The sequence below is a fragment of the Platichthys flesus genome, chromosome 3, assembly GCF_949316205.1.
Source record: "Platichthys flesus chromosome 3, fPlaFle2.1, whole genome shotgun sequence".
Taxonomy (NCBI): domain Eukaryota; kingdom Metazoa; phylum Chordata; class Actinopteri; order Pleuronectiformes; family Pleuronectidae; genus Platichthys; species Platichthys flesus.
In genome coordinates, this window is record NC_084947.1 from 19,500,286 (window position 1) to 19,525,430 (window position 25,145).

General features: G+C 41.0%; 1 protein-coding gene across 1 annotated transcript; it reads right to left on the minus strand.

Moving 5' to 3' along the window:
- Positions 1-986: 986 nt before the first annotated feature.
- Positions 987-25,062, minus strand: slc15a4 (solute carrier family 15 member 4). Its single transcript, XM_062383570.1, has 9 exons — positions 24,770-25,062; positions 23,922-24,544; positions 21,717-22,009; positions 20,674-20,815; positions 20,395-20,472; positions 17,775-17,955; positions 13,742-13,900; positions 9,540-9,698; positions 987-2,800 (listed from the first exon to the last, which is right to left on the minus strand). Exons 2-9 carry the CDS (start codon positions 24,495-24,497, stop codon positions 2,649-2,651), a joined length of 1,740 nt encoding a protein of 579 aa, XP_062239554.1. The 5' UTR covers positions 24,498-24,544; positions 24,770-25,062; the 3' UTR covers positions 987-2,648.
- Between the last annotated feature and the right edge of the window lie 83 nt (positions 25,063-25,145).

The following is a 25,145-nucleotide window of genomic DNA, read 5'->3' on the forward strand; positions in this document are numbered from 1 at the left end:
GCATTACCTTGGCTATAAGGCCGTGCTCGAAAAAGGAGAAAAGAGAAAACACTAACAGGTATAAATTTATGCGGGAAGTGTTCTCTCCCAGGAACCGCTGTTTTCTTAGATCCTGGCCAATATATCAACCTAGAAATATAGGAAGACCAGTGCAAAACTATATATCTCAGTGTTATTACCCTACAATTCTGCCTCTGTAACCGCTTGGATGTGTCAGAAATCCCTCTCAACATGAGAAACAAGCCGCCACACTAGAATTACTACCCGGAGGCATTATGTTGGTTTCAAACATCAAGCTGTCTCCTCAGTCATGGTTATGTGATCTCTCTGACCAAATTAAACAGGAAATGGCCCTTTGCGAGCCTCATAGCTGGAAGGCCTTAACATTAAAAACAGAAAAATATCTGCGATGAGAAGTTAATTTCCATCTTTGTCTGATGAAACTCAGAGGAAATCTGCTTCTCCCTGTGGGAATTTAAAATGAGCCTTTACACATGTGTGTTCGCAGAAGAATGTCACATGGTGTGTTTCTTTATATATGAATAATTGAAACCCTCGACCTTGAGTATTTCTTGGGAGCAATGAAAATATATAAAATGTTCCTAATCATGCTGCGCAAGTTATTAAGGTGTAAAATGTATGATATTTATATAATTGTGAATACAGGTGTCAGCCTATAGTCAATCAAAAGGAGACCAACCACATGACTGTCATACATATAATTAAAAACAAGGTAGTGTTGGTTTTTCAAAAAAAAATAGATATTCACAAAAAAGTGAATAAATATTTTTTAATTAAGTTCAACACAGCTATTGTGGTCGTGAAACCATTAAGTAAATTCTGACTTAGCCTTGAAAGTCATTTTTTATTTAGCCAAAGGTTGAAAACCAATTTTCAATTCAATATACTTTATTAGCAGCAAAAATAACCACATATTATATTATCCAGTTTTACAGCATCATGAAACAGAACGAAAAAATCCAAAATAAACTTAATAGATGTTTTTAATACGATGAAGCAAGAATGTATATAAAATATGCAATAAAACGAGGAACAGCCATTTCTCCAACCAATTAAACACAAATTAAAATGGCCCTTAAAGGACATACCGTCAGAGGGCTTCTTCTTTGAATGTGCTGTAATTTAAATGTTACTGACATCACAGATTAAACAATCCTCTGAACCTGCTCCAGAGCCACTTTTACATTTCCTGGATAGTCATGTCAAATGACACTATTCCTCAAGCCCTGAGTGTAAATTCAGTACCTTGTGCTCTACTTGTTCTAAGGAAAAGACACACACACACACACACACACACACACACACACACACACACACACACACACACACACACACACACACACACACACACACACACACACACACACACACACACACACACACACACACACACACACACACACACACACACACACACACACACACACACACACACACACACACACACACACACACACACACACACACACAGTATGTAGCCATTACAAATCACAGTCTCATAAATACATCGACCAATCAGAAGCTTCTATTTTCTGGGAAAGCTGATAACTCTGTAAAAGGTTCCTGAAAGTGTTTTTTAATTTACATTTATTCATGAAAAGCTGAAGGTTCAGGTTATATTTTAAACATCTAAAACTTCAGTCCAAGCATTAATGCCACAGATATCTTTATCTCTTCACTCAATGTTAAAGGTTAGTTTGTCATTAGTTCTGTTGTTATGCTGATTCTTCAACTTGACCAGAAATGAGAAACTACTGGGAAGCCTCACAGGAGTCATGGAGTATTTTTAACACGAGCAGTTATATCTTTCTTCATGTCCGGGGCTGTTTGAGGATTTATGGCAGAGTTTAAAGACGGGTTTATGTGGATCACACAGACTGTAACCACATTTTAATTCTTTCTCAATATTAGATTGAAACAAATCTAACTGTGTTTATTCAAACAAACCAACTTCTGCCTCAACATTAATGGTTTTCATTTCTAAAAAATCTGTAACAATAATGAAACATCAAATTACCCTCTACATTACACTTCCCCATTCAATGTGATCACTACTATGTTACAGCATAGGTATTTACAGGTCTAAATGATGCTGACATACCACAGTTTAACATTTGTACCGCATGTTCAGAAACCACTGCATGGTCAGTTTGACTAAATACTAAATACACACATGTATCACACCAGGTTTGGTAAAATGGCGAGTTAAAGAGTTAGTCCAAAATAAGATTGTGTTAGAAAACACAAAGTAAAAGTCTTTATATCTATAAAAACATTCTTCATGATTAGAAAATATCAACATGTCGCATTTTTTATGGCACCACTTCCAAAGTCAAGTGCAAATGATCACAGAGAGGCAGCAGGAGTAAGGACACAGGAGTTTAGGGAGCAATTCAAACAGGGCTTCAGCATTAAGCTATACGTTCACCCTGTGTTGTAAAACCATTCGTGTTGTAAAAAGGAAAGAATTTCCACATAAAAGCTAAAACCAACATAAATAATAAACATAGTCATGACAGAATCACATGTGAGGTAACCCAAGCTTCTGGAGGCTGTGATTAGTAAAGTACCCATTTGACAGGAGAAGGCAGGTATGGTGAAGGAGGACACCGGGGCAGGTGTTGGGGTCATGAGGAGGTGTGCCTCTGCCTCTGGCTTCCCGCTCTGCCCCTCTGCTTGTCATACTTGACAGAGACAATAAGGAAGACCAGCAAGGTGACGCCCTGGATGCCCGCCAGGAGGAAGAAGTAGTAGTGCAGAGAGCAGTCGTTGATATTGCCTGGAAGAGAGAAAACCGGAGTGTTATTGTTTTATATAACGGTATACAGAGCCTCAGCGAGACTGGCATTCAAGTGACAGTTAAAACTTTTATAGCTTTGCAAACTGTGCAAAGCAAAATGACAAATATATGCAAATGTGAAGAAGATAACAGTCAGTCACGACATATTCAGATGGGGGCAGCAGGATCAGTCCTTGCTTCTCATCTCAATGCTGTGAAAGACAGTTGACCCCATGCTTCGCCGCTGACACAGAAAGGCGACAGTGGTGATGTGGAACTGGAGTCTCATCAATAACAGACGAACATACGCGATTTGACCCAGGGAGTCTTTCATCGCTGTTAAATGACTGCTTGTGTCCTCATGGGAATTGAATACAAATACAAAAAGGAGGAAAAACTGAAGTGATGTGTGAATTGTTGGGACTGAAATGTGACTGGGCTGAGCACACGCTGAACAGTACGTTTCGGTTATTTAAAAAAATGAATACAAATTCTAATTGTCTTATCATTTGCTGCCCAGTTGATTGAAGTGGTTCAGACACAAAGCCCAAGAGGAAAGCTCTTAATAATCCTGTTTTTCGCCTTGCTGGGGTTTTACATGAAGTGCAAAGCTCACCAAAATACAATTGTACTCCACAGTTTAAGTATGGAGACGAATGGATTGGCATTAGAGCGGCTTTTGTCCTCTTGACCATGTTAGCCAGACCAATTGACTTTGATGCTAGCAGCGTGAGATGAGGCTGTTTACTACTTTCCTGGGGTGAGCTGTAGGTCTACACTCAGTAGAGGAGGATTTGTGTTTAGGTTTTTCCCCCTGCTACAGCACATTTAAAAAAGTATAAACAGCATTTTTTTTATGTTTTGAACAGATTCAATTTTCATTGAAAGTTTCACCATATACCTAGAGCTTATTTCGTCATATGAGTAAATGTGAGGAGCGATCTGCGGTCTTCTCAAAGAGCTCCCATTAGCCTATCCATGTGGAAGTGTCACAGCAAATGAAGAGCCAGAGAAGGAGAGGCAGCCATGATTTTAATTAGAAATGGGAGAAATTCAAAATCCGTGTTCTGCCTGTTCCTGTGGCAGGTTGTGTGCAGAGTGTGTATTCGGGAGAGTGTTCTAATTGCACCTGTCAGTGGGTCCAGACAGGGCTTATGGACTTATACAGGACATCTAAAGATTGTTTTATTTATTTCACATCTAACATATTTTTACCTCATTAAACCACTTTGGAATGTGTTCATGTGATGCAGGTAGTGTAACCATGAAGCTGCTGTGCCCAATCACGGTGACGCATGACAACAACAACTCAATGAATGAAAAGCAAGTGATCCCGTTGACGAGCACAATCACTGGCGATCAGTAGAGCAGATCAAACTCTATAATGTCACCATGTGTTCTGTGCATGCAGACAAATCTTCAGTGTCTCTGTTGTCTGCATGCTTCTGTGGATAATTACAAATTGAGGGGAATAAAGAAACACGGTGATGATAGGCTGAGATTCTTTGTCGATGCTCTGTGCACTGGGCCGTCTCTATAGCGTGAAACCTTTGATCTAGGAACAGAGCCCTATCTGCTGACTGTGATGTTCTGCCAGAGCATTAATGAAATGAGTGGCAAATGGAAAACATGACAAACACTTTGACCCCCGTCGCAGTTTTAATTTATTTTGTTGTCATCTTAATCTGGTCTCAGGCTTAAACTGTGATAGATCAAAAACCAAAGCGGTGTGGGAATAATTCATGAAGCGCACAACAGTGTGCTTGACAGGAAGAGCATGGTAGGAAAGGCGTGTGTCTGTGGTGAGGGGGTGCTTTTATTTTCAATCGATAATTCACCTTAACAGATAGTACACCGAGAGTCGAGAGCTGCTGCAGTCTTAATTAACAGAGCGGTGCTGCTTTCAAAATATAAGGAATATGTCAGGGAAATTATGCAAGAGGGAATATGTGTGTGTTTGTGTGTTGGACAACAGCAGCAATATCCTGAGCTTTGAGTTCAATATGATGAGAACATTTACACAGTATGAAAATAAGTGCAGGATTCAAGAGTGCTCTCCTGGGCAGGTGCTCGATGTCAACATGAGGACGCATGGAACAAATTCAGATTTCAGGACTTTTTACTCCTTTGTAGAGGAAGGAAAAATGTTACTGCCCTGGGAAAATGATTCTGACAGATGACTGGATCTCCACCTTTGTTCTAGATTTCAAAACTTCTCTCTTAACACAAGAAATGAAAAAAGGGACCCTGGCAAAACTAAAAGTACCATCCAATTATTGAAACAGTCCTGGAAATTGTGCAAGGTTTCACTTTTGTAAGGGGTCTTGTTCTAATTTCATTATACATTAAGTGAGGCTCTACCTCTTCCACTCAGCCTCCCCAGGGCCCACTTGGCTGCTAAGCACTTTCGGAAAATATGGACGGAAAGCTAATTACAGCAGCAAAAGACTAAACAAGGACTTGGTGTTAGATTTTTTTTTTTGTCAGAGTCATAAATATTTGACAAATTCTGAGCGAGAGAGGGAATAGAGCTCAACAGTGTGGTTCCAGATGTAAAATCCCATTCATTTTCTGAAGAGATTTTGATTATCAGCCAAACTGTAACCATCCGAGGTAGACTCACAACAAGCCAAGAGATTGGGAAACACTGTTATGTGCCCCTGTAAAAGCCACAATTCGTATGAGATCAACTGCGTTATAAGAAAAACATGTTTTATTCAGAATGTGAAGGACAAGTACGGCACTGCCTACCATCGTCAGGTGAAATATTGACATTCCTGATTGGTGGAGCTCGCTGTTCCCATGGAAATGTTTACTGCAATAGTCATGCTGGCTACAATCAGCAATACTGTGTATTGATCGATAGATCCCATCTGTCGGGCAGTCAGCAGATGTGTCACTATTATAATGTTGGTTCATACCGGTTGTTTCTATAATGACTTTAGTTGATATTGTTTGTCATTAGCTGGCTGCAGATGACGTATGGCGGGTCTCAAATTCGAAGGGGGAATATTTTCTAGCCCTACCCCTCGTGTCTACATTTTGAGGGGGACACTCCCAGCAAAGGTCACTTCATATCTAGGGCCAAGGGAGAGGAATAGGGACAGGGCATATTATTGTAGCACTCTACAAGCAAAGTCAAAATCAAGGTTGAAGCATGCAGGAAGCTGTTCGAAATGAATGATTCGCAATGGTTTATGGGATACGTAGCTCCTTCCAATTTAAAATAAGTATGTTTTATGGATTTCCTAAAAAGTCAAAGCGAGAAAATGAATGGGAAATTAATAAATCTATTTAACCAGAGCTTTTCTAAAAGTTGGGCGTTCCCTGTTATAGTGCAATATAGTGCAATATAGTGCAATATAGTGCAATTTCAAGAACACAAGATGTGTCAGAGGTTTCCACACTTGTGCCCAAAGATCCTGTTACACAGCTCTGAGTTAGTTAATATAAGCATGACTGTGAATACACTGGATTACCCCACAGGAGGTCAGCCATCTAATATCTGAGTCATATTAACTCGGGAGACATTTTACGTGCGAGTGGGTTTGAGCGGCCCATGTGAGTCCAGATGAAACACGTCAATATCAATTTAACAGACCTTCAGTGGAGTGACCCAACATCTTAATGCTTCGGTGCTTTCAGTGCCCTCCTCTGAAAATGGAAATATCGGTATTTTCTGCAGCTCTCCATCGCCGCGTCAAAACTTTATGACTGACGCTGTTTTGAGTTTTGTAGCTAACCACAAACATGTGATGTTCATGTGGCCTCAGTTGCCTCTGTCTACTAAATAAATAAATAAATTACTTCATACCATTCAGAGAGAAAAAGAGTTCATCCTAAATTTGACAGATGTGACATGAAAGTCTTCTTTTAAAAATCACATAAAAAAAAGAAACATTGTTGAGCCGGATGTGTGAATGTCATCTCACTCTGGACGTCTGAACACGTCCTAGACATTTGATACGAGACCAGTCAGGACTTCAACACCTCAAACAAAAGGCCATTTCCTGTCATGTGACCAATGTGGCTCCCAAAAAAAAAAAACATTCACTTGAGTGAATAACCCCCCCTCCCGCCCCACAAAAGTGGAACATATTAAATACAACAAAGAGACATTTTCGCGAAATAAAAGCCTTTGTGTGTGTGTGTGTGTGACGGATAATTCTGGTGAAGAAAGTGCAGGTTGATATTTGACAGAAGAGGAAGAGATGCTTTGAGGTCATGCGGCCCTATAAAGATAAAAAAGAGCGTGAAGAAAGACTGCTCGTCCAGATGCATCTGGGGAGAGGGGGGAGGAATGTGCTGTGGGATTTTAAAGATCAATAATTTCAGCACATAAACTCAGCATTTTAAGTTTGAAAACAGATGTGGCTGAAATATAGTCTGACCGTTTCACCACAGCTCTGCAGGCTGCAGTCATTAGCTCTTACATTAATGGTCATTCAACTAATGGTCATGTGGACACTCAATTGAGAGGACTCTAAGAAAGTGGCCTGTTTTTTGAGTAATGTAATGTCTATGTTTTGTGAAACATTACAAACTCAAGTATGTATGATTATGTCACAAGTAACTAATGAAGATGATTTTAAGTTACGTTTTAAGTGGGGTTTTTTTTATATATGTCCAGGTTGCATTTATCGACTGTGACGAAAAAACACTAAAAACACTTGAAATTTAGTACTACAGAGAAAGGGATTGAAGGCTGAGTACAAAATTAATACGAATGGAAAATAAAAAGCAAAAGTGCACACAATTGGACACTAGACACAATATCTTATTTATCAGTTCAAAATTGTTTCCATAAAATGCCAGAATACAGCGAACAATGGCCATCACAACAACTCAATGCACCTTCTTTCAGAATTTGAGCCTTGAGTGTCACCAGTTTCCAAAGCAGCTGGTCATACGGTAACAAACGATGGACTCTGAATTTGACACTTTACCTATGCTGATTAAAATATATTTCATTCACAGCGAGGGAACATGAAGCTAGAGCACGACAGCAGCGAGCTGAGCATCCACCAGCGTGATGCCAGAGCGGCAGTGGCATCTCCATGTAGTGCTCCAGGGAAAGCTTTACTTAAGAGGAGCAGGGCTATGCAATCAGACCCCCAGCCTGTGATTAATGCTGCTCATCTGTCTTCAGGCCTGCACTGCAACTCAGCACAGCTCACCCAAGATGCTGTTTACTGCACACCATTCTGCCCGCAGCCTTGGAAATAAGTTGAATCCCTTCCACCTAGACAGCCATGAGACGTAGAAGAAGCGAACATCCAACAAAGAGTGAAAAACAGCCTCAGAAACCAACTGCATGATTCCTGACTTCACTTCATGCTGCAGCTTTGTGCCATGTGTCTTTTATCAGTGGCCAGGAGGATGGTTTGTTCCATTTCCGCTGCTCACTTTTTAAATGACTGGTTTTCCCAAGCAAAAAAGGAGTCTTACAGGCAATCCGGCGCTAGTTTAACTGTCCCTCAAGTGAAGCAAGGCTGAGCAAGTGATGGATTCATGAAGCATGCCAAGCATCTTCCAGTGCTAACATCATCAAAAGCACCCCCCACCCTCCGCTACCTGCCGGGACACATTAATTAACTATTAGGGGTTTGTGGGGAAATAAAAATACAGTGTTGGCTTATTTACCGCATGCTCAAGCAAAAGTGCATCTGTGTTGGGAGCCTCCTCTTGCTGGGAAGCCCATCCATCTGCTGCCACCACTAGGCTATTCATTCTACCACGTGGACAGATTTACACAAACCTTCTTATTGTTCGTTCCTGGAAAAAATACATTTCTGCATTTTTTATCAATACCAACAATTCGATCACAAGTCCATACATGCAGTCAATGTGCAAAGTCAATAGTGCACTCCATGTGCAGTGGATATCTATATCTATTACAGCAGGCTTTATATCTCTTAATGCTGAGCTCAGGTGGATTATGGACAGCCCTCAGAAAACTGAGTGAGCAATGACCATTCATATCACCTTTGTGCCAAAGATCATCTGATGAAATCATCATGCTTTAAGTTCAAAACTAGGAAACGTAATCATCATCAGCATGAAGAACTCCCTTGAGTCTACATGCATCTCATACAGCCACGAGATCAAATTACACGTCTCACATTGCTTCTGATTGGTGGAGTTTGCTGTTCCCATGGAAATGTTTACTGCAATAGTCATGCTGCCTACAATCAGCAATACTGTGTGTGATCAACGTCACAACACACATTGTGTCAAGCCTAATCCACAACGGCACAGCTCTATTAATATACATTTAAACATCGCTCTTCAGGATAATGTCAACACTATTGTCTATGTGGTATGACTTGGTTATTGATAGAATAAAGCAACATGTAAAGCTTTAAACCTGCAATGTCAGCAGAATTTAGCTGTAAACACAACATTGACATTTAAACATAACACTGTTTTGCCTTTTCACGCACTGTATCTAGAAGATCTGGAGATATTTTTGGCTGCTTAAATAGGTTGAATTTTGCAGAAGATGTTAAAACCTTTATGGATGCTTTAAAAAGGATCCTCCCAGTGCTGCTGTGGGTCAGTTGTGTTTTGCTGTCATTACGAACTGTGGTGAGACAGATACAATATAAATGGGGTATATACAATGGACGATATACATCACGTGCAGGGTATGCTTCACCCCTCCACTGCTTAAAATGTTCTTTACGTTAGTTACATTTTCTCCTGGCAGAAACATGTGATAAGTTATTGTGTGTCTTACCGAAGTCTCTGTGGGATGACATCCAGCCAATCTCTTTAAGGGAGACAAGAGCCAACAGGCCGTAGCCCACAAAAGAGCCAATCCCAGAGAAGAAGAAAAAGAGCCCCATGATGGCACTCTGCATGGACTTGGGTGCGGCAGAATAGGCGAACTCCAGACCTGTGAGACAAGGAGGGCATTTTTTTAATTATTATATAATCAAGTATTTATTGAATTGTCGATGAACATGTAGGAATTACAGTATATAAGGGAAGAACACTTAAAATTCTGTGACCTGCTGCAAATGAAAGTGTCTCCCATGCTGCAGCCAGTGATAGTGTGACATGCCATTTATCTATATACTAAGCAGAACTCATACTGCCAAGTTCCTGTCTGTAGTAGTTGAACAAATGAGGTATACATGCTTGAAACATGATCGGTTCTTGTGACAGAGGCTGATTTTCTTTTGCTAGGGTGGTGTATAAGAGACTGAAAGACTGCATGGTTGCATATGAGGCACACTGTAAAAACAGGAGAGCATCACACTCATCATCAGTCAGTATGTGTGACATAAAAGAACTACAAAACCAAGAAAATGGGCAAGGGACCTTAGAGAAAAGAAGCTGTGGAGTGAAAAAGAAAAACATAAAATCTGTCTTTTTCGCCCCAAGATCTGTCAGCCTGCAAGCTGACATTGATAATTTCATGGCACCTCAAACATGTGATTTTTTCAAATGAGGCCCTATAGCCACAACTGTCAGGAGATATTAGGGAGCTAGAGTTAAATACGTTTCAAGACGATTTGATGGTAGAGGGACATTTAACACATTAATGTGATGAAATAATTTCCTCACTGATACCTGCGCTAGCCGTGCAAAAAACGGAAAATCTACATAAGAAAAAGAATGAGATAAAAGCAAAGCAAAAAATAATGTAAACTCAGTGTAAAACTAGAATGACCTTTACAGAGGCTCACAACACTACATTTGTTTATATCCTGAGCTAACCTTTGGATAGCAACAAACACTGGTCAATAGCTACACACATCACAGGGGGCGGCAAAGGTTGATGAGGGTTTGCAGATACAGCTCTGTCAAACAGCAAGGTAAACGGTGCAGAGCTAAATTGTAGCATTATATTAAATCCAGCTCCTGTCTGCCTGTGAGAATAGTAATTTAGGATACAATCAGTGATTTCCACATCTTTCACCACATGCAAAACAAACAGCTTGACCTTTCTCCACCAGAACCCAGAAGTATTCGAGAAAACAGACAGAAAAAGGGAGGAATTTAAAATGTCTATCTAATTTTGTTCCTCCTATGAGCATTGTTAAGGAGTGATTTTTTTTTTCTTCGAAAACAACAGTAACCTTTAACATTTAAAAAAAGTGCAATTCATAATTTAAAATACTCTGGGTATTGAGGTTGAAAAACTTTTAGCATAGTCTTATTGCCCAAGAAGAGACTAACCTGGGTGGTTTGTGTGCAGAGAATTACCTAACGTCCTATAAGACTGGGGACTGCAGCGAGGAAGTTTGATGGCACCTGAGGTTTCAAAACAATTTATTCCATCAGAAGACTAAGGGGAAATATTCCTCTTAACCAGACATACTGTATGTCACAATTCTGTCAGCCAATTTCCTTTGAAATAAACCCAGTGGGATGGTATGCAGGGAGAGAGGAGGGTAAGTTTATTTTAAGGATCCCTTTGTTATGTTTGGATTTGACTTTCATTGGGACCCTGATAGTTTTGTCCAGAGTCGGAAATTCTGCTCAAGGGCTTTAATAAATATAATCAAATTATGAATAAAACAAATCTTAGGAACTGCGGATTATATAATAAAAGATGACAAATGTTCACTCTTGCATACAACCCAGCAGTAACTGGATCAGCCAGATAATACTTCCACTGTGGTGACAAAAGAAGTCGTAATGGTTCAATCTTCACTCTTATTGTGGAAATAAGTGAGGACTATATGGAAGAGCCAACAACATGATCTGTAGTAATAGGAGAATGACTCAATCATGGCCAGAGGCCTTAACAAGCTCAAATCACTAAGATAATTGAGGCCTGAGGGCGTGATCATGACTGTAGAAGTAAAAAAAAAACATTTAGATAGACAGATAACCACGGTTAGAGAGTCGATTTCTGTTGTGCATTGCAGGGTATATTGTAGGATAAAAATAATGCACAGCTGCCACATTGAAGTTGATGTCTCACAGACATAAGCTGCCCTCATTTTATACAGGAGGATATTGTTTCTGTCGTTTCCATGCTTGTCTCAGACTTAACAGCCACTACTTCATACAACATTATTATATACATTTAGAACAATTTCTCACTATGTGACATTATTGTATTACAGGGGAAAATGCCCTTACTTCTCATGGCTTTTAATGAAATGGCAATTCCTCTTAAGGCCAAGGCTCACGAGAAACAAGAGCCATCTTTTATGGAGCGGTTTGTGGCTGTCGGCTCCAGAACAAACCTTTCTGACCTGCTTCGATTCATTTCGTTATTTTAAAAATTATTATCTGGTAAGGAAGGGAAATATATTTCTCTGGGGAAATCAAATTCCACCAAATTTCCACCACAGGATTATGGGTGGCCTCATTTTGATGATGGTGACATCTTGGAATGAATCTGAGCTAAGGACATAGTCACAAAACTTCTTACTGTGACAAGCTAGTCCATGTGCTGTATTTCTGAAAAACATTCTTTAAAAGTGAAAGAATAATGAATAGGGAGGTTATTAGGAAGCTTAGAACTTTAATAATGGATCAATGCAGTCACAATCAATTTTAGTAGTGTTTTGTAATGCACATAGCTGGGTTCAATTATGTTGAGGTATTGAGACATGTGCCTTTAGATCTTTGGTTGCCCCCCTTGCCTTTGTGCCATGGAAGCAATACATGTTGCTGTATTTTGGGCAATGTTTTAATCAATAAGCCTACTTACAGAAAGACATAGGATTAGAAGAGTTTTGCCTCAATGAGCAGAGTGCTTTGATTTGTCAGGTATTTCATTCACCAAGTTTGCCGAAAGTAACAAAAAAAATAAAAGTAACAAAAAAAAAAAAAATTGTTACCATATATTTCTATTTAAGAGCAATAGAGTGGGGAACTAGACTGTGTACCATGTAGAATGATTTAAGCCCAATGTGTGTATTTTTGCCATAAAGCCACCATAGTGCCTTCTTAGATTCTGCCAGTTTTAATTGGACTTCACCGTTTGCTCTGCGAGAAGCCAAGTGCCCTTGTTCCTAATTACTCCACAGTAGAATGCCTCGTGCTCATGTGTACCATTTTCATGAGGATGTTTAAGACTCGTTCCCTGCCGCTTTGCTCTACATGCAAATGTAACTGTCAGCATCTTAACTACTTCAATGATAATGAAACATACCTTCATTTCCTCTGCATTTGAGTGCAATATGTCCCTGTGAACAGCTTGACAGCTGAGTAAGATGCTAATTGGATATGTAGTCACGTCAATGCAATTTATATTGTATCTTTGGGACTGTGTGTGGTGGAGGGGGCATACGCTGTGATACAATATTCCGTATGCTTGGACATTTTTACGTTCACGGTAAATGTCCAACACTACACCAGCTGACAGAACACGGGGGTTAAAAGTTTATGCTATATGTCAGATGTGTTGCAATTTCAACTACGCCCACAGGGACACATGGTGCAGCATTAAGTAGATGTCTATGTATTTATCCATCTTATTATCCACTCTGTCTTTTTGGACAATGAGCAGAGGAAGAGGGCTAATGTGATGCTAGTCTACGGCTGCCAAGGGCAAACCAAGTGCACAGCTTCATCATCATTTCAACTGTAAGGTTACTTTATCCACACCTTATTTATAAAACATCCCATTACTGAACAATGTCTTGCAGTGTTGTGAGAAAATCAATTATCGATCAACATCTTGGGCTATTTACTTTGAAATACAACCCACAAACACATTAAGACGCTGCCGGCAATGAATCAAACAAACTGGTCAAAAAGGGTGGATTTGTCTTCACTGCATTCTGCTTTGGAAGAATGGGCACTATGTGTTTTTCTGCCACTCAGAGAGAATATAAATCAGACCGGCTCACTCCGTGTGGATGGGTAGTGTATTTTACTGTTAGTTTGAATCATCGTGTCTTCTTGACTGTAGAAGTAGGAGGTAGCTTCTACAAGCTGCAACTTTTTACAAGAGATGACAAACAACTGTACCTGCGATGCTGGCAAAGATCTCGCTGATTCCTATCAGCACATATTGAGGCACTTGCCACCATATGGGTAAATCCGCCGCGTAGTAGATAACGTCGCCAAGCACCTGCTCGATGGTACCCTTGGATTTGACGATCTCCAAGCGTTTGGTCTCCAGAATACCTGAAGGGACGCACACAGAAAACAATGAACATTAAAAGTTAGCTGAGCGTAGAGGAATTAAAAAAAAATGGCCCAAAAATAAAACTGTATATTTACACGTTTATGTAAGTTATAAGGCTGCAAAATACTGAAAACACTAAAGACAACGTGTAACCAGGGCATTGGGTTAATTTAAAAGCTTGTATATTTCAGTCAGGATGAAGAAACAGTTGTTGGAGTATTTATCACTGAGAAGTCCATGACACCAACAAACAGCCAAACACGCCCAGAGCTGCAGGATTCAGAGACACTCCATTAAGGATTTAACTCGTTTTTAAGGCTACCCCAGCACTTCATTAAGATCACATCTGCACGCCTCCATATTACAGCAGTTAGCAAAGGAAGAGTGCAGACAGTTCAATAATAAGAGCGAAGCAGTTGTCATCAGCCCCTACCGCCTCCGAAAAGCTTTATTCGATAGCCATTATCATGTTACCAGCGGCTATTTCCAGATAACTCCCAGAAACAGTCTCCCATCATAAGCACACTTAATGCTGTATTTGAGGGGAGTTGTAGCCTTGTAATCCGACTCGCCAATAATAGCGGCCGTCCATCTCAGGCCACTAGGCTGCCGAGAGCAAGCCTCTCACTATAAACACATATCCCTGCTTTCATTTCCCATACCAAACTTCACACATCAGACAAGCCCGTGTGATCCCTGGGAAGTCTGCTCCAGCTTTTATAAAAAAATAAATAAAGAGACCTTAAAGCCATTGAAGGAGGTTGGACCATGAAGATAAGAGAATGAGATTAAACATACTTAAAAAAAAAACATATTTCTTCAGAAGCAGTGTTGGCAGAGAGCTGGGCCCAGCGTGCGTCCGACATTTCGGACACAAAAGAAACGGGGATCAGAATCAGTCCATACTGCTTGACAGCATATCTTCAGACGTCCCTTTGCACTGGATGGGAGGTCCGGTTGTCCTCGTGCCACGCATGTCACACAGCTCGTGCAATGAAATTCTGTGAAATATCGCTGCACCAGTGTTTTCATGGCACAATTGTTGCACATGCAGATGAAAGTGATTCTTTTTTTTACTTAAAAAAAAACATATTTCTTCAGAAGCAGTGTTGGCAGAGGAGGTTATTAGGAAGCTTAGAACTTTAATAATGGATCAATGAAGTCACCATCAATACTAGTAGTGTTTTGTAATGCACATAGCTGGGTTCAATTATGTTGAGGTATTGAGACATGTGCCTTTAGATCTTTGGTTGCCCCTTTGCCTTTGTGCCATGGAAGCAATACATGTTGCTGTATTTTGGGCAATGTTTTAATCAATAAGCCTACTTACAGAAAGACATAGGATTAGAAGAGTTTTGCCTCAATGAGCAGAGTGCTTTGATTTGTCAGGTATTTCATTCACCAAGTTTGCCGAAAGTAACAAAAAAAATAAAAGTAACAAAAAAAAAAAAATCGTTACCATCTATTTCTATTTAAGAGCAATAGAGTGGGGAACTAGACTGTGTACCATGTAGAATGATTTAAGCCCAATGTGTGTATTTTTGCCAAAAAGCCACCATAGTGCCTTCTTAGATTCTGCCAGTTTTAATTGGACTTCACCGCTTGCTTTGCGAGAAGCCAAGTGCCCTTGTTCATGGCACAATTGTTGCACATGCAGATGAAAGTGATTCTTTTTTTTACTTAAAAAAAAACATATTTCTTTAGAAGCAGTGTTGGCAGAGAGCTGGGCCCAGCGTGCGTCCGACATTTCGGACACAAAAGAAACGGGGATCAGAATCAGTCCTTACTGCTTGACAGCATATCTTCAGACGTCCCTTTGCACTGGATGGGAGGTCCGGTTGTCCTCTTGCCACGCATGTCACACGGCTCGTGCAATGAAATTCTGTGAAATATCGCTGCACCAGTGTTTTCATGGCACAATTGTTGCACATGCAGATGAAAGTAATTTTAACTCTGAAAAGCAGGGGTATGGTCGAGGTTGTGGACACAGAGTGGCAGGCTGACGATGCACTGTGATGGACTGGATATTCTGTGGGAGGAGGATGCCACAGTTGGTTCGTTCACAACTATCAACTAGTAGACAGATGCAGATGAGCCCATATGGAAATCTGGCTGAGAGAAAAACTGCTGAACATATATAACAGTTCAAGGCAGCTCCCAGGAGTCAATGTGTGTGACTGAATAATGTAAAGCAAGGCAATACTGAGGATAATCAGCACACTGGCTCAGGAAATTATTCCTGGATGAATAATTGTCACAATAAGATGCAGATACAATTTCAGTAATGCTGGATCTCAATAACTCACAGAGCATATTACTGTACAGATTGAATCCAGTCGTCTTATTCGACTCCTAAAATCCAGGTCAGAACTATGTTACTCACTAGTTGTGTATTCTCCTACTAATCTGTGACCAATGGCCACACCACGGCACCATCACAAGCCCTTTCTCCCCACTCCCAGCACTCAAACTTGCTTCCTGCAATATTAAGAATATATTTTGCCTGAATTCAAATGCAAGGATTGCACTTTCTTTCAAGCAGCCAAATGGAAAAGTAAATACCTGAATGGCTTCTGAAAATCGAATGATTATAGAGCACCTTTCCTTCTCGCACTGCTAATGTGCTCTGAAAAGAAAATAGTACCCTAAACCGAGAAATAGACACATCAGATTTGGTTAATAGACCCATTACCACAATCCCACTGATTGAAAAATATGTTTCTGATGGGCTAAGTCAGGCTTTAATAACTCCGACTACACCATCTGACTGCTCTGCCTCAACGAACCTTCTCATCTCTGCTTCACTACATCTGTATGATGTAAGAAACATGAATGTTTGAGTATAGTTCAGTAAACTAAAATATTTCACCTCACAAATGCTTAAATATTTCTATTTGCTCAAATTTATAGATTGAATGTCAGTGCATCTGTTAGATCCTCCTAATTTATTATTGTTTCAATTTGTACAAAATAATAAATATTTAATAAACTAATAAAAAAAAAATATCCTGCATAATTGCTTAAAACTTGATTGAGTTCATGTTTCACATTGAATTATCAACCTGGTTGAGGCCCAACAGCCAATATCTAAAAGGTCACTTATGACAGAACATGTTCATATTGGATGTGGCAGATGCAATGTGCATCTGAGAAAAAGAAAGGGCAGTAGTTGTGGGAAATATAATGTGCATTGATTCTAAGGAGTGTTACTGATTAGCTTTCTTCGTGCCTCTGCGCTTGTGTCTCTCTCAGAACATTAAAGCCAGGATGTATCAATGCAGCAGCACCCGCTGACAGGCCTGGATGAGACTTTGTTTTCAAAATAATCCACAGGCTGGAAGTAAATAGGACTGAGCAGCACTGCTGCACGTGGGTGCAGTCATTCAGGATCAAATAAGTGAGAGACCACAGCTCCCCCTGTGCTCTACAGGACGAGGAAGAAAGGTACAATTCTGGAAACCTGGTCCCTCTTTGCCAGGTGAAAAATTGTGTGATCATTGGCAATAAATACATATGGAACAAAAACCCTCTGCTAATTCCCATAGAAAAACAACACAATAAAGATAGAGAAAAAAATTCACAGAGTATCTCTGAATCATGCCATGGGCAGATCAAAAATGCCTGATCAATAATATTCCGCATTGAGCATTGCATATTTGTGTTGTGTTGTGTTGTGTTGTGCTGTTGCTGGTGAGGTGTTTCTTTTGATTGAAATTAAGATTATGTAGATGAGACACTGCAGCTTCATAGCTCGTTGCCTTTTCGAGCATTGATTACATGTGGCATTAACCACAGCTAACTTTGTTGTTTGCCGAGTTCTTCTGGCCTACTTAGGTGGCAGCGCAGAGGGGACGCGTCTGCCAGTGCACTCACCCGCTGCCACAGCCGACCACATCACAAAGAACATCCCCACTGCAATCCTCTTCAGAGAGGAGGGCAGCAGGCCGCGACGTTTCAAGATGGGGTCCACCACTTTGTCCTTAAGGGGAATCAGCATAAGGATGAGCACTGCGTCAAACATGGTGAGCCAGGCGGTCGGGAAGCGGAACGTCATCTGGGGGAACCAGAGGAGAAAGATGAGGTAAAACTGTGTAAAAAAGGCAACAAAGCATGAAAACTACAGAGAATGCTTATGAATTCCAACACAGTTCAGAGTGTGCATGAGAGTGTGCGTGAGTCTGTGTACTTTGGCCTCGATATTGCTTTGGCACCCCCATGTGGTCAAAACCAAGCACAAGGAAATTAAAAGATATTTGTTCAATTCAGAGTAAAGACAACACAGTCAAAACAATAGTATAATTAGTGAATATGTGTTAGAATTATTATTATTACTGTTATTATAATAACTATAATCATGACTGAAATATTTAAAAGAAACATTTGAAATCTAAATCTATCTATGAAAGGGAAAATAAAACTGTGCACATTGGATGACATATTAATCAGGTAAAAAAACAACAATCCATTTATGAGAATACATCCTATCTGCAGCTTCAGGCTCTGTCTCATTGACTGAGCATTGCAAGAGTGAAAACTGCTGCAGAGGATTTTTGCAATTCAAATGCCAAGTGCCATCTCAGCTCCTCATGTGTCTCCGGTTTAACACTTCTGATATCATCATTTATTCTCAAATTGAATTTTCATTTCTTGGAGTATCCGCTGGCAATCTATACACAGCTCCTTAGAGTGTGTTTTCCTCCCGTGCTTCCATATTATCATAATCAAAATTATAGAAAATGCTAAGTGCGATTTTTTCTATTTCAAAGGAAAGCCTGGCAGGAAGGAAAGAGCCGTCCCTGACGAGCTTTGTCTTGTGGTAAATAAGGGAAAAAAAATGTACTTCCCTAAATGGACTACAGACATGTGTACTGTACAGAAATGTGTACTGTATGCATCAACACTATATCATATGTCCCAGCTTGGGATCTAAAGAGATAAAAAGTTAAGAAATAAGAGAAAAGGCTTATTTCAATGCTAAAATAAGTTTTAAGTTTCAGGGGTACAATTATCTACTTTTGTGGCACAATAGTTAATTTTACCTCTTTAAAAATATAAATATATAAAAATTTGACAATGTGACTGTGGCTGAGGGGTATAGTGGTCGTCCCCCAATCTGAAGGTCGGCAGTTCGATCCCCAGTCTGACCCATCTGCATGCCCAAGTGTCCTTGGGCAAGATGCTGAACTCTGAATGGCCCCCCCATGGAATATCAAAGTGCTGCGAATAGATGCACTGTATGAATGTGTGTGTGAATGGATGAATGTAAAACTGTACTGTGAAGAGCCTGGAGTGGTCATCAAGACTAGAAAAGCGCTATATAAATACAAACCATTTACACAGAAATCACTTATTATTATTACTAGTGAAGAGTCTTGTTTCCTTGAAGAGATACTATTTGTTCAGTTTAGCCAATGAAATGTGTCAGGGGAGGTGAGGGAGCGGATCACAGAGGCATCTAATCTCACTTCCCTTTTGATGTTGAGAAGTGTCAGGACTGGTAGCAGAGAGGCTTAGTTCCGTTTTTGATACCCGATAAAAAGTATGCGGTGAAAAACCAGCTAATATATTTCTTAAACACAGTTAGACGCAATGTGAAGAACGACTCATGAAAACTTATCAGAACAATCTAACTGTGTCACAAGACTTACTGGTTATTATTGTGAAATAAAAGATTATACGTGTGGCCGTTATATAACACTAGGTTTGATTGTGTGGTTTACCAGCTTGTTTCACTTCATATTTCCATGAAGTCAGTGCACTTAACAGTCCCCCCCAGTGTGCCTGTGTAAAAGGCAAAAGAGCACCTGTTATTTTTATTCAACACTTCCTATTACAGTGTTATTCCGTTTAACCCATTGACATATGAGGGGGTTGTGTATCATAAGGAGTCAGTGAGGGCGTTTCTGTCAGACCCCAACATACAATCTGTCAGAGGGAGACGCAGGTAAGCCAGCAGCAGCCAGGGAGAATCAGGTGGAGGCGCTGAGATACAATCACTGGCAGGTTGCTAATCTGCCAAGTATTAGTCTGTGAAATCAGTTCAGATTTAATCCTCAGGGCATTACCAACCTTTGCTGCACCCTCCAGCTGTTGCCTTCCATTGTGTCTGTGACTACTGACTTGGTCGGACCTGCTTATGAGTTAGCAGGTCAGGGGTCCACGGGTTTAATGCAACAGAGGTATGGAGTAGTGGGAGCAACTAATCACAATGTCAAACCACACCGTTGTCGTGATCCAGCAAGGAGGTTATGTTTGCATTGCTGTTAATCTGTTAGGGCATGATAGTACAAAAACTACATACCCTATATTATTGAACCTAGGTAGAACGGTGCATTGTGGGCCAAGGGGGATCATTTTAACCTTTGAAGTGGATGCGGTTAAGGAGGTGGATCAGGAAATGTTTTCTCCTCTTTTAACAGGTATGCGCTCTCCGTTGCCCTTGGAGTTAAAAAGAAACAGGGGATGGAGTGAGAGTGTCTCGACTTTAAGTTACCTGGTGGGAGTCCCCGGTGCTGTTGGAGCTATCAGGAATCCTCAGATGGAGGCTCTGCAGGACGTATGTTGTCTGCATCTGCAGCACAATAAGATTAGAGTCTCAGCAGGAAGGCATTTCCATGTTATGATCACCAGGAGGTCTCGAGCAAAACATCAATAATCTGCCCTAATGTTTTCAGAGGCGTGTACAGAAAGCCAATACATTACATTCCTTGATATTTTTAATCATATGTGAAGAATAGTGTTTTGATGGGTTGGGTTGATGAGTTGATCTTACCTGGAAGTAAACAGTCCAATATGGGATAAGTGCCAAGAAAACTGGAAGGATTTTCACCAGAGCTTTCACTTCATCTACTTTCTCTTCTGGAAATTTCCCGCCATAGGTCACTTTGGCACTGTCCAATAGTGTTGGTTTGTTGCTTTTTGGGAATACAAAAAAATAGTTTAAATGGAAATAGGCTTTATATGCTATTCAAAACTACAGATTGAATCATACTTTAAAACAAACACATACAATAAATAAACAATCCATGGCATACAGTTGAGACTTATTCTAAATGCTTTGCAATGGGACACTAACCAGGCGTCTTTATGAACATGTCACTCTCAAATAACAACACTTCTAGAGACTTGTGATAGTTTTTATTCTAAAGCCTATAATTCCCTTCTCAGGAGAAAATGCCTTAATAAGGAATTCTTGAAAGGCTATGGGATTGGCAAATTTGAAATATTAAATTTCAAGTTTTTTGAACAGATTGTGCTACTTTGGTTCAAAGTCGAGTAACAGCACTTCAGAATAACTTTTCACCGCGGGGAATGAAGACAGACGCCTGGACCAGTGAGGAAAAAGGAATTATACAGGCCAGGGGGATCAAAAGGGGCTTTAACATAAAGTTTTAGCAACACCACCTGGGTGTGTTACTCCACTGGATCAGTCACCCTCCCATAAAGTCTACCATGAAAGGCTGCACCGTTGGAAAGAGATGCTTCAATGAGACTGATGAATGCTATGCTACAGCTAAGTTATTGTGAATGTGCTGTTGTCATTCAGTGTGTTTAAACCTTTTTTTGCCTGACGATACTGTCCATTGTTGCAGCTCCTCTCTATTCAGCCTCTGTCTGAAACACTTGGTATTGGCTCCTGTCTCTTTAGCCCCCCCCTACCTGATATATAGCCCAGTCTGCTCTGATTAGCCAGTAGGCCCACCCTGTTCTGATTGGTTAACTGCTTCCACCAATGTAAGAAATGTCACCCCTCACTTTCCCTGGCTGTCGGTGTATAAAATGCCATTATACAAAGAAGTGACATGCTGCTCTCACCGGAGCAGGCTAGGTTCTTTGGGTTTGGGGGACCAGCAGGCGAAGCTCAGGATCTTGGCCATGTCTGTGAAGGCGCTGCCATCAGCAGGCTTGGTGATGAAGACAGTTCGGCCCAAGAGGAAGACGAGGAAAGAGACCCCAAGGCACACTGCTGGAATGATGTAGCCGAGCTCAAAGCTTATATTCTGCTGAATGTAGGCCACGCCTCCCAGAGACAGGATGGCTCCTAGGTTAATGCACCAGTAGAACCAGTTGAAAAATCTGCGCGTGGCCTCTGGTCCTCTGTCTTTGACCTGAGATTACACAGAGAGAAAACAAACAGTCATGCTGCGATTGCGTCATGCATATACTTTTAAGAGAAATCTATTAAGCCACCTCAGGGTAAAGACCATAAACTCTGATGACTGAGTCATATTAGTCATTTCATTTTGAACGTGCAGCTTTCGTCTTTCAAAAGGTCTGGTCATCAGCCCTTTGATGGGAAAGTTGCCACATGAGGAAGTTTACTCCAAAATGTCTAAATCAACTGCTTTTAAGGCACAGCTACATCGGTGAAGCTACACATTAAATAATATAAAACAGCTTGATAAACAATGAGAACCGAATGGAAAAGAAAAGCTGCACTGATAAAGAGGAAGCATGATCACAAGCTCAAACTGACATGGATGTGAAAGTTATTGCATGGAATGCTTATACCAATAGGTTACTGTTAAAGTAACACATGACAGGGAAAGGGGGATTTGCTTTTTATTACTTATGAGAGTGATAAAATTTCAACATCAACTTTTTGTTTCTTCTTTCCTCCTGCTCTCTGTCGTTTTGAGGATTCTTCTGAAATGTGCTGTAATACACAACTACACTGATAGCTTACCGAAAAAACTGCAATAATTCAAGTAAACGTCTATGCAAGCAAATAATATTATTCTCTTAATGCCACTGAGCCATTCCACGTGCAGCTATCCCTGTGGATGTTATCAGTGTGTGATGAAGTGGATATGTCTTATGTATATGAGCCCCAAAAAATGCAGCAGTGAAGCTACTATTAACCATTGGGGGAGATAACGTCAGAGCATTCACAAGCTTTCCTCTCTTCCCACTTGTCTCAGTTACAAAATCACTTGCTTGTCCTGCGTTATCAACAACATCTGCAGTTTTGCTTTTGTTGCATTTATATTTACTTCTGACACAAGATCCCTGAGAGTAAACGGTTCCCCCAGTCTTCTAAGTCATGTCAGGACAACAAGACAAACCTGTAATTTACCATATGGTGTCAGTGTTGACCCTCCATCAAATACAGAATATGATCGGTAAATATCACACTGATTATAGGCTGACACATGATACATCTGCAGTGACTCACAAGAGGGAAAAATGGGATAAAGATGTAATAAGTTTTCTTCCCTTCTGAACCCTGCTTTAAGTTCATGACCCAACTGGAACATCTGCCCAGTAACAGCTGCCTGCATCGATACTTAATGGAGAAATAAAGATATTTGTGTCGGGCACCTAGTGGACGTATTCCACGTCTGCCTTTTTCATGTATGTTGTATGCTGCTTTGAGATTTCATACGTTTTTTCTCAGTTTAACTCAAACATATGGATGTTGCTGGCGGTTGTACATGATGCGTGTTTGAACACGATCAAAAGAAGCAGTGACAGAAAATCGTGTAATGAGAACTGTGGGCTCAGGCACTAAGCGTATTTACGCTGCCAGTCCCCCTCGAAAAGCTTTTACCCATTCCTGATTCGATACTTGGGAGAAACAATGTTCCCATTGATGAACTTTCTTATTACTTCACCTTTTAATTATAAATCTCTCTGCATAATCTGACATTATTTTGGCACCAAACTGCCAAACAGTGATGTATTTCACTTCTTATTACTTCCAAAGCTTCGTTCAAACTTGTGTTCTTGGGGTTTTGTGTGAGTGACAGAAATACAGAGGGGTTGTCATTGACTTGACATTAAAAGGTCCACAGTGTCTGGCCATGATGATCGAGAGCATGCGTGTCTCAGTGAACTGTCAGGATGCAACAGAGATCCCATCACATGTTTGACATTATGTCACACTGCATACCCAATCTTACACAGGCCTATCTCAGAAGAAAAACATTTCTCCAAGACCTTGTAGCTTATGATAAACTACAACACTCCTGTCAACGTTTACAGACTTTGAGATTGAATGTAATATTGTTTATACTCTACCTGATCGGCCCCAAACGGAGTGATGTTGGCCTTCACTGACCCCACACCCAGTGCAATTAAAAACAGTCCACTGTAGATTACAGGGCCACAGTATGAGGCCCGGATGGGGCAGGTTACATTGGCTGGAGGGGTGCTGTTTGTGCTCAGACACTCAATAGGCTGCACAGGGAACGACAGCTCTTCTCCACACATGTGGACCCTGGTGTCTTCATTAGAAATGAAGGGGAAAAACAGCAAGCCACTAAAATACAGGATCAGACTCGCCGCAATGGTCCAGAATTTCCCAAGGTAGGCGTCCGCCAGCCAGCCTCCAAAGGGTGAAATCAGGTAAGTAACTCCCATGAACACCAGCGGTGCCTGGCTGGCCTGCGTGCCCTCCCAATAGAAAGGGCTGCTGTTGAGGAAGAGAACCAGGTTGGATGTGATGCCGTAGAATGCAATCCTCTCCAGTGACTCCGCCAGCAGGATGGCTGCACATGCCAGTCTCCTTCCCTGGAACACTGACGGTGGTGGGGGTCTGTTCCCAGATGGGTCCAGGAGAGGGGTGCTCTCACTGGCATCCCTGCTGTTGGCCATGCTCGTCCACCTGAATCGAAGGCTCCTGTTTGATTGAAAGTTCAAACCTGAGAAGAAAACAAGGAGGGTTAGCTAAACTTGGCCATCACCGAGTGCCCAGAGAAAACAACACTCAACATCTGAACAGTGTAAGGAGACACACATTCTTCCTCATCACATGTCACAAGAACACTCAGTGAAAACAGTCAACTCTGTTAACCTAGCTTTAGCAAAACGTTAGCTTGGGGAATAAAAGTTTGCTTCTGAGGTTACCTTTAATGACTGACACTCACCGTTATCTCCATGAACTCAGATAGTGGTGGCCGCTCAAACGTCGACTCCGGCACGTCTGAAATCAACACTTTATCAAAGGAGAACTGGAAGTCAACAAAACCAGTCACAGTACCACCGCGTGACACACAGAGCGATCAGCGAGCAGTCACGCTTGCGTTTCCCTGGAGACGATCTATAAATGACCCAACCCGGATGTGCCCTGTCAGGGAGGCGGCTTCCACCTCATCCGCGTGGTTTACAGATCTGCTCCGTTCGCGCAGACGTCGAGTGGAGGAAGTTGTCTTTTTTTTCCATCGGAGTTGTTGTCAGCGCAAACCCTGACGTTGACACGCGTGTCTGGAGGATGCCGCTGTGTTCTGTGTGTGAATATGTATC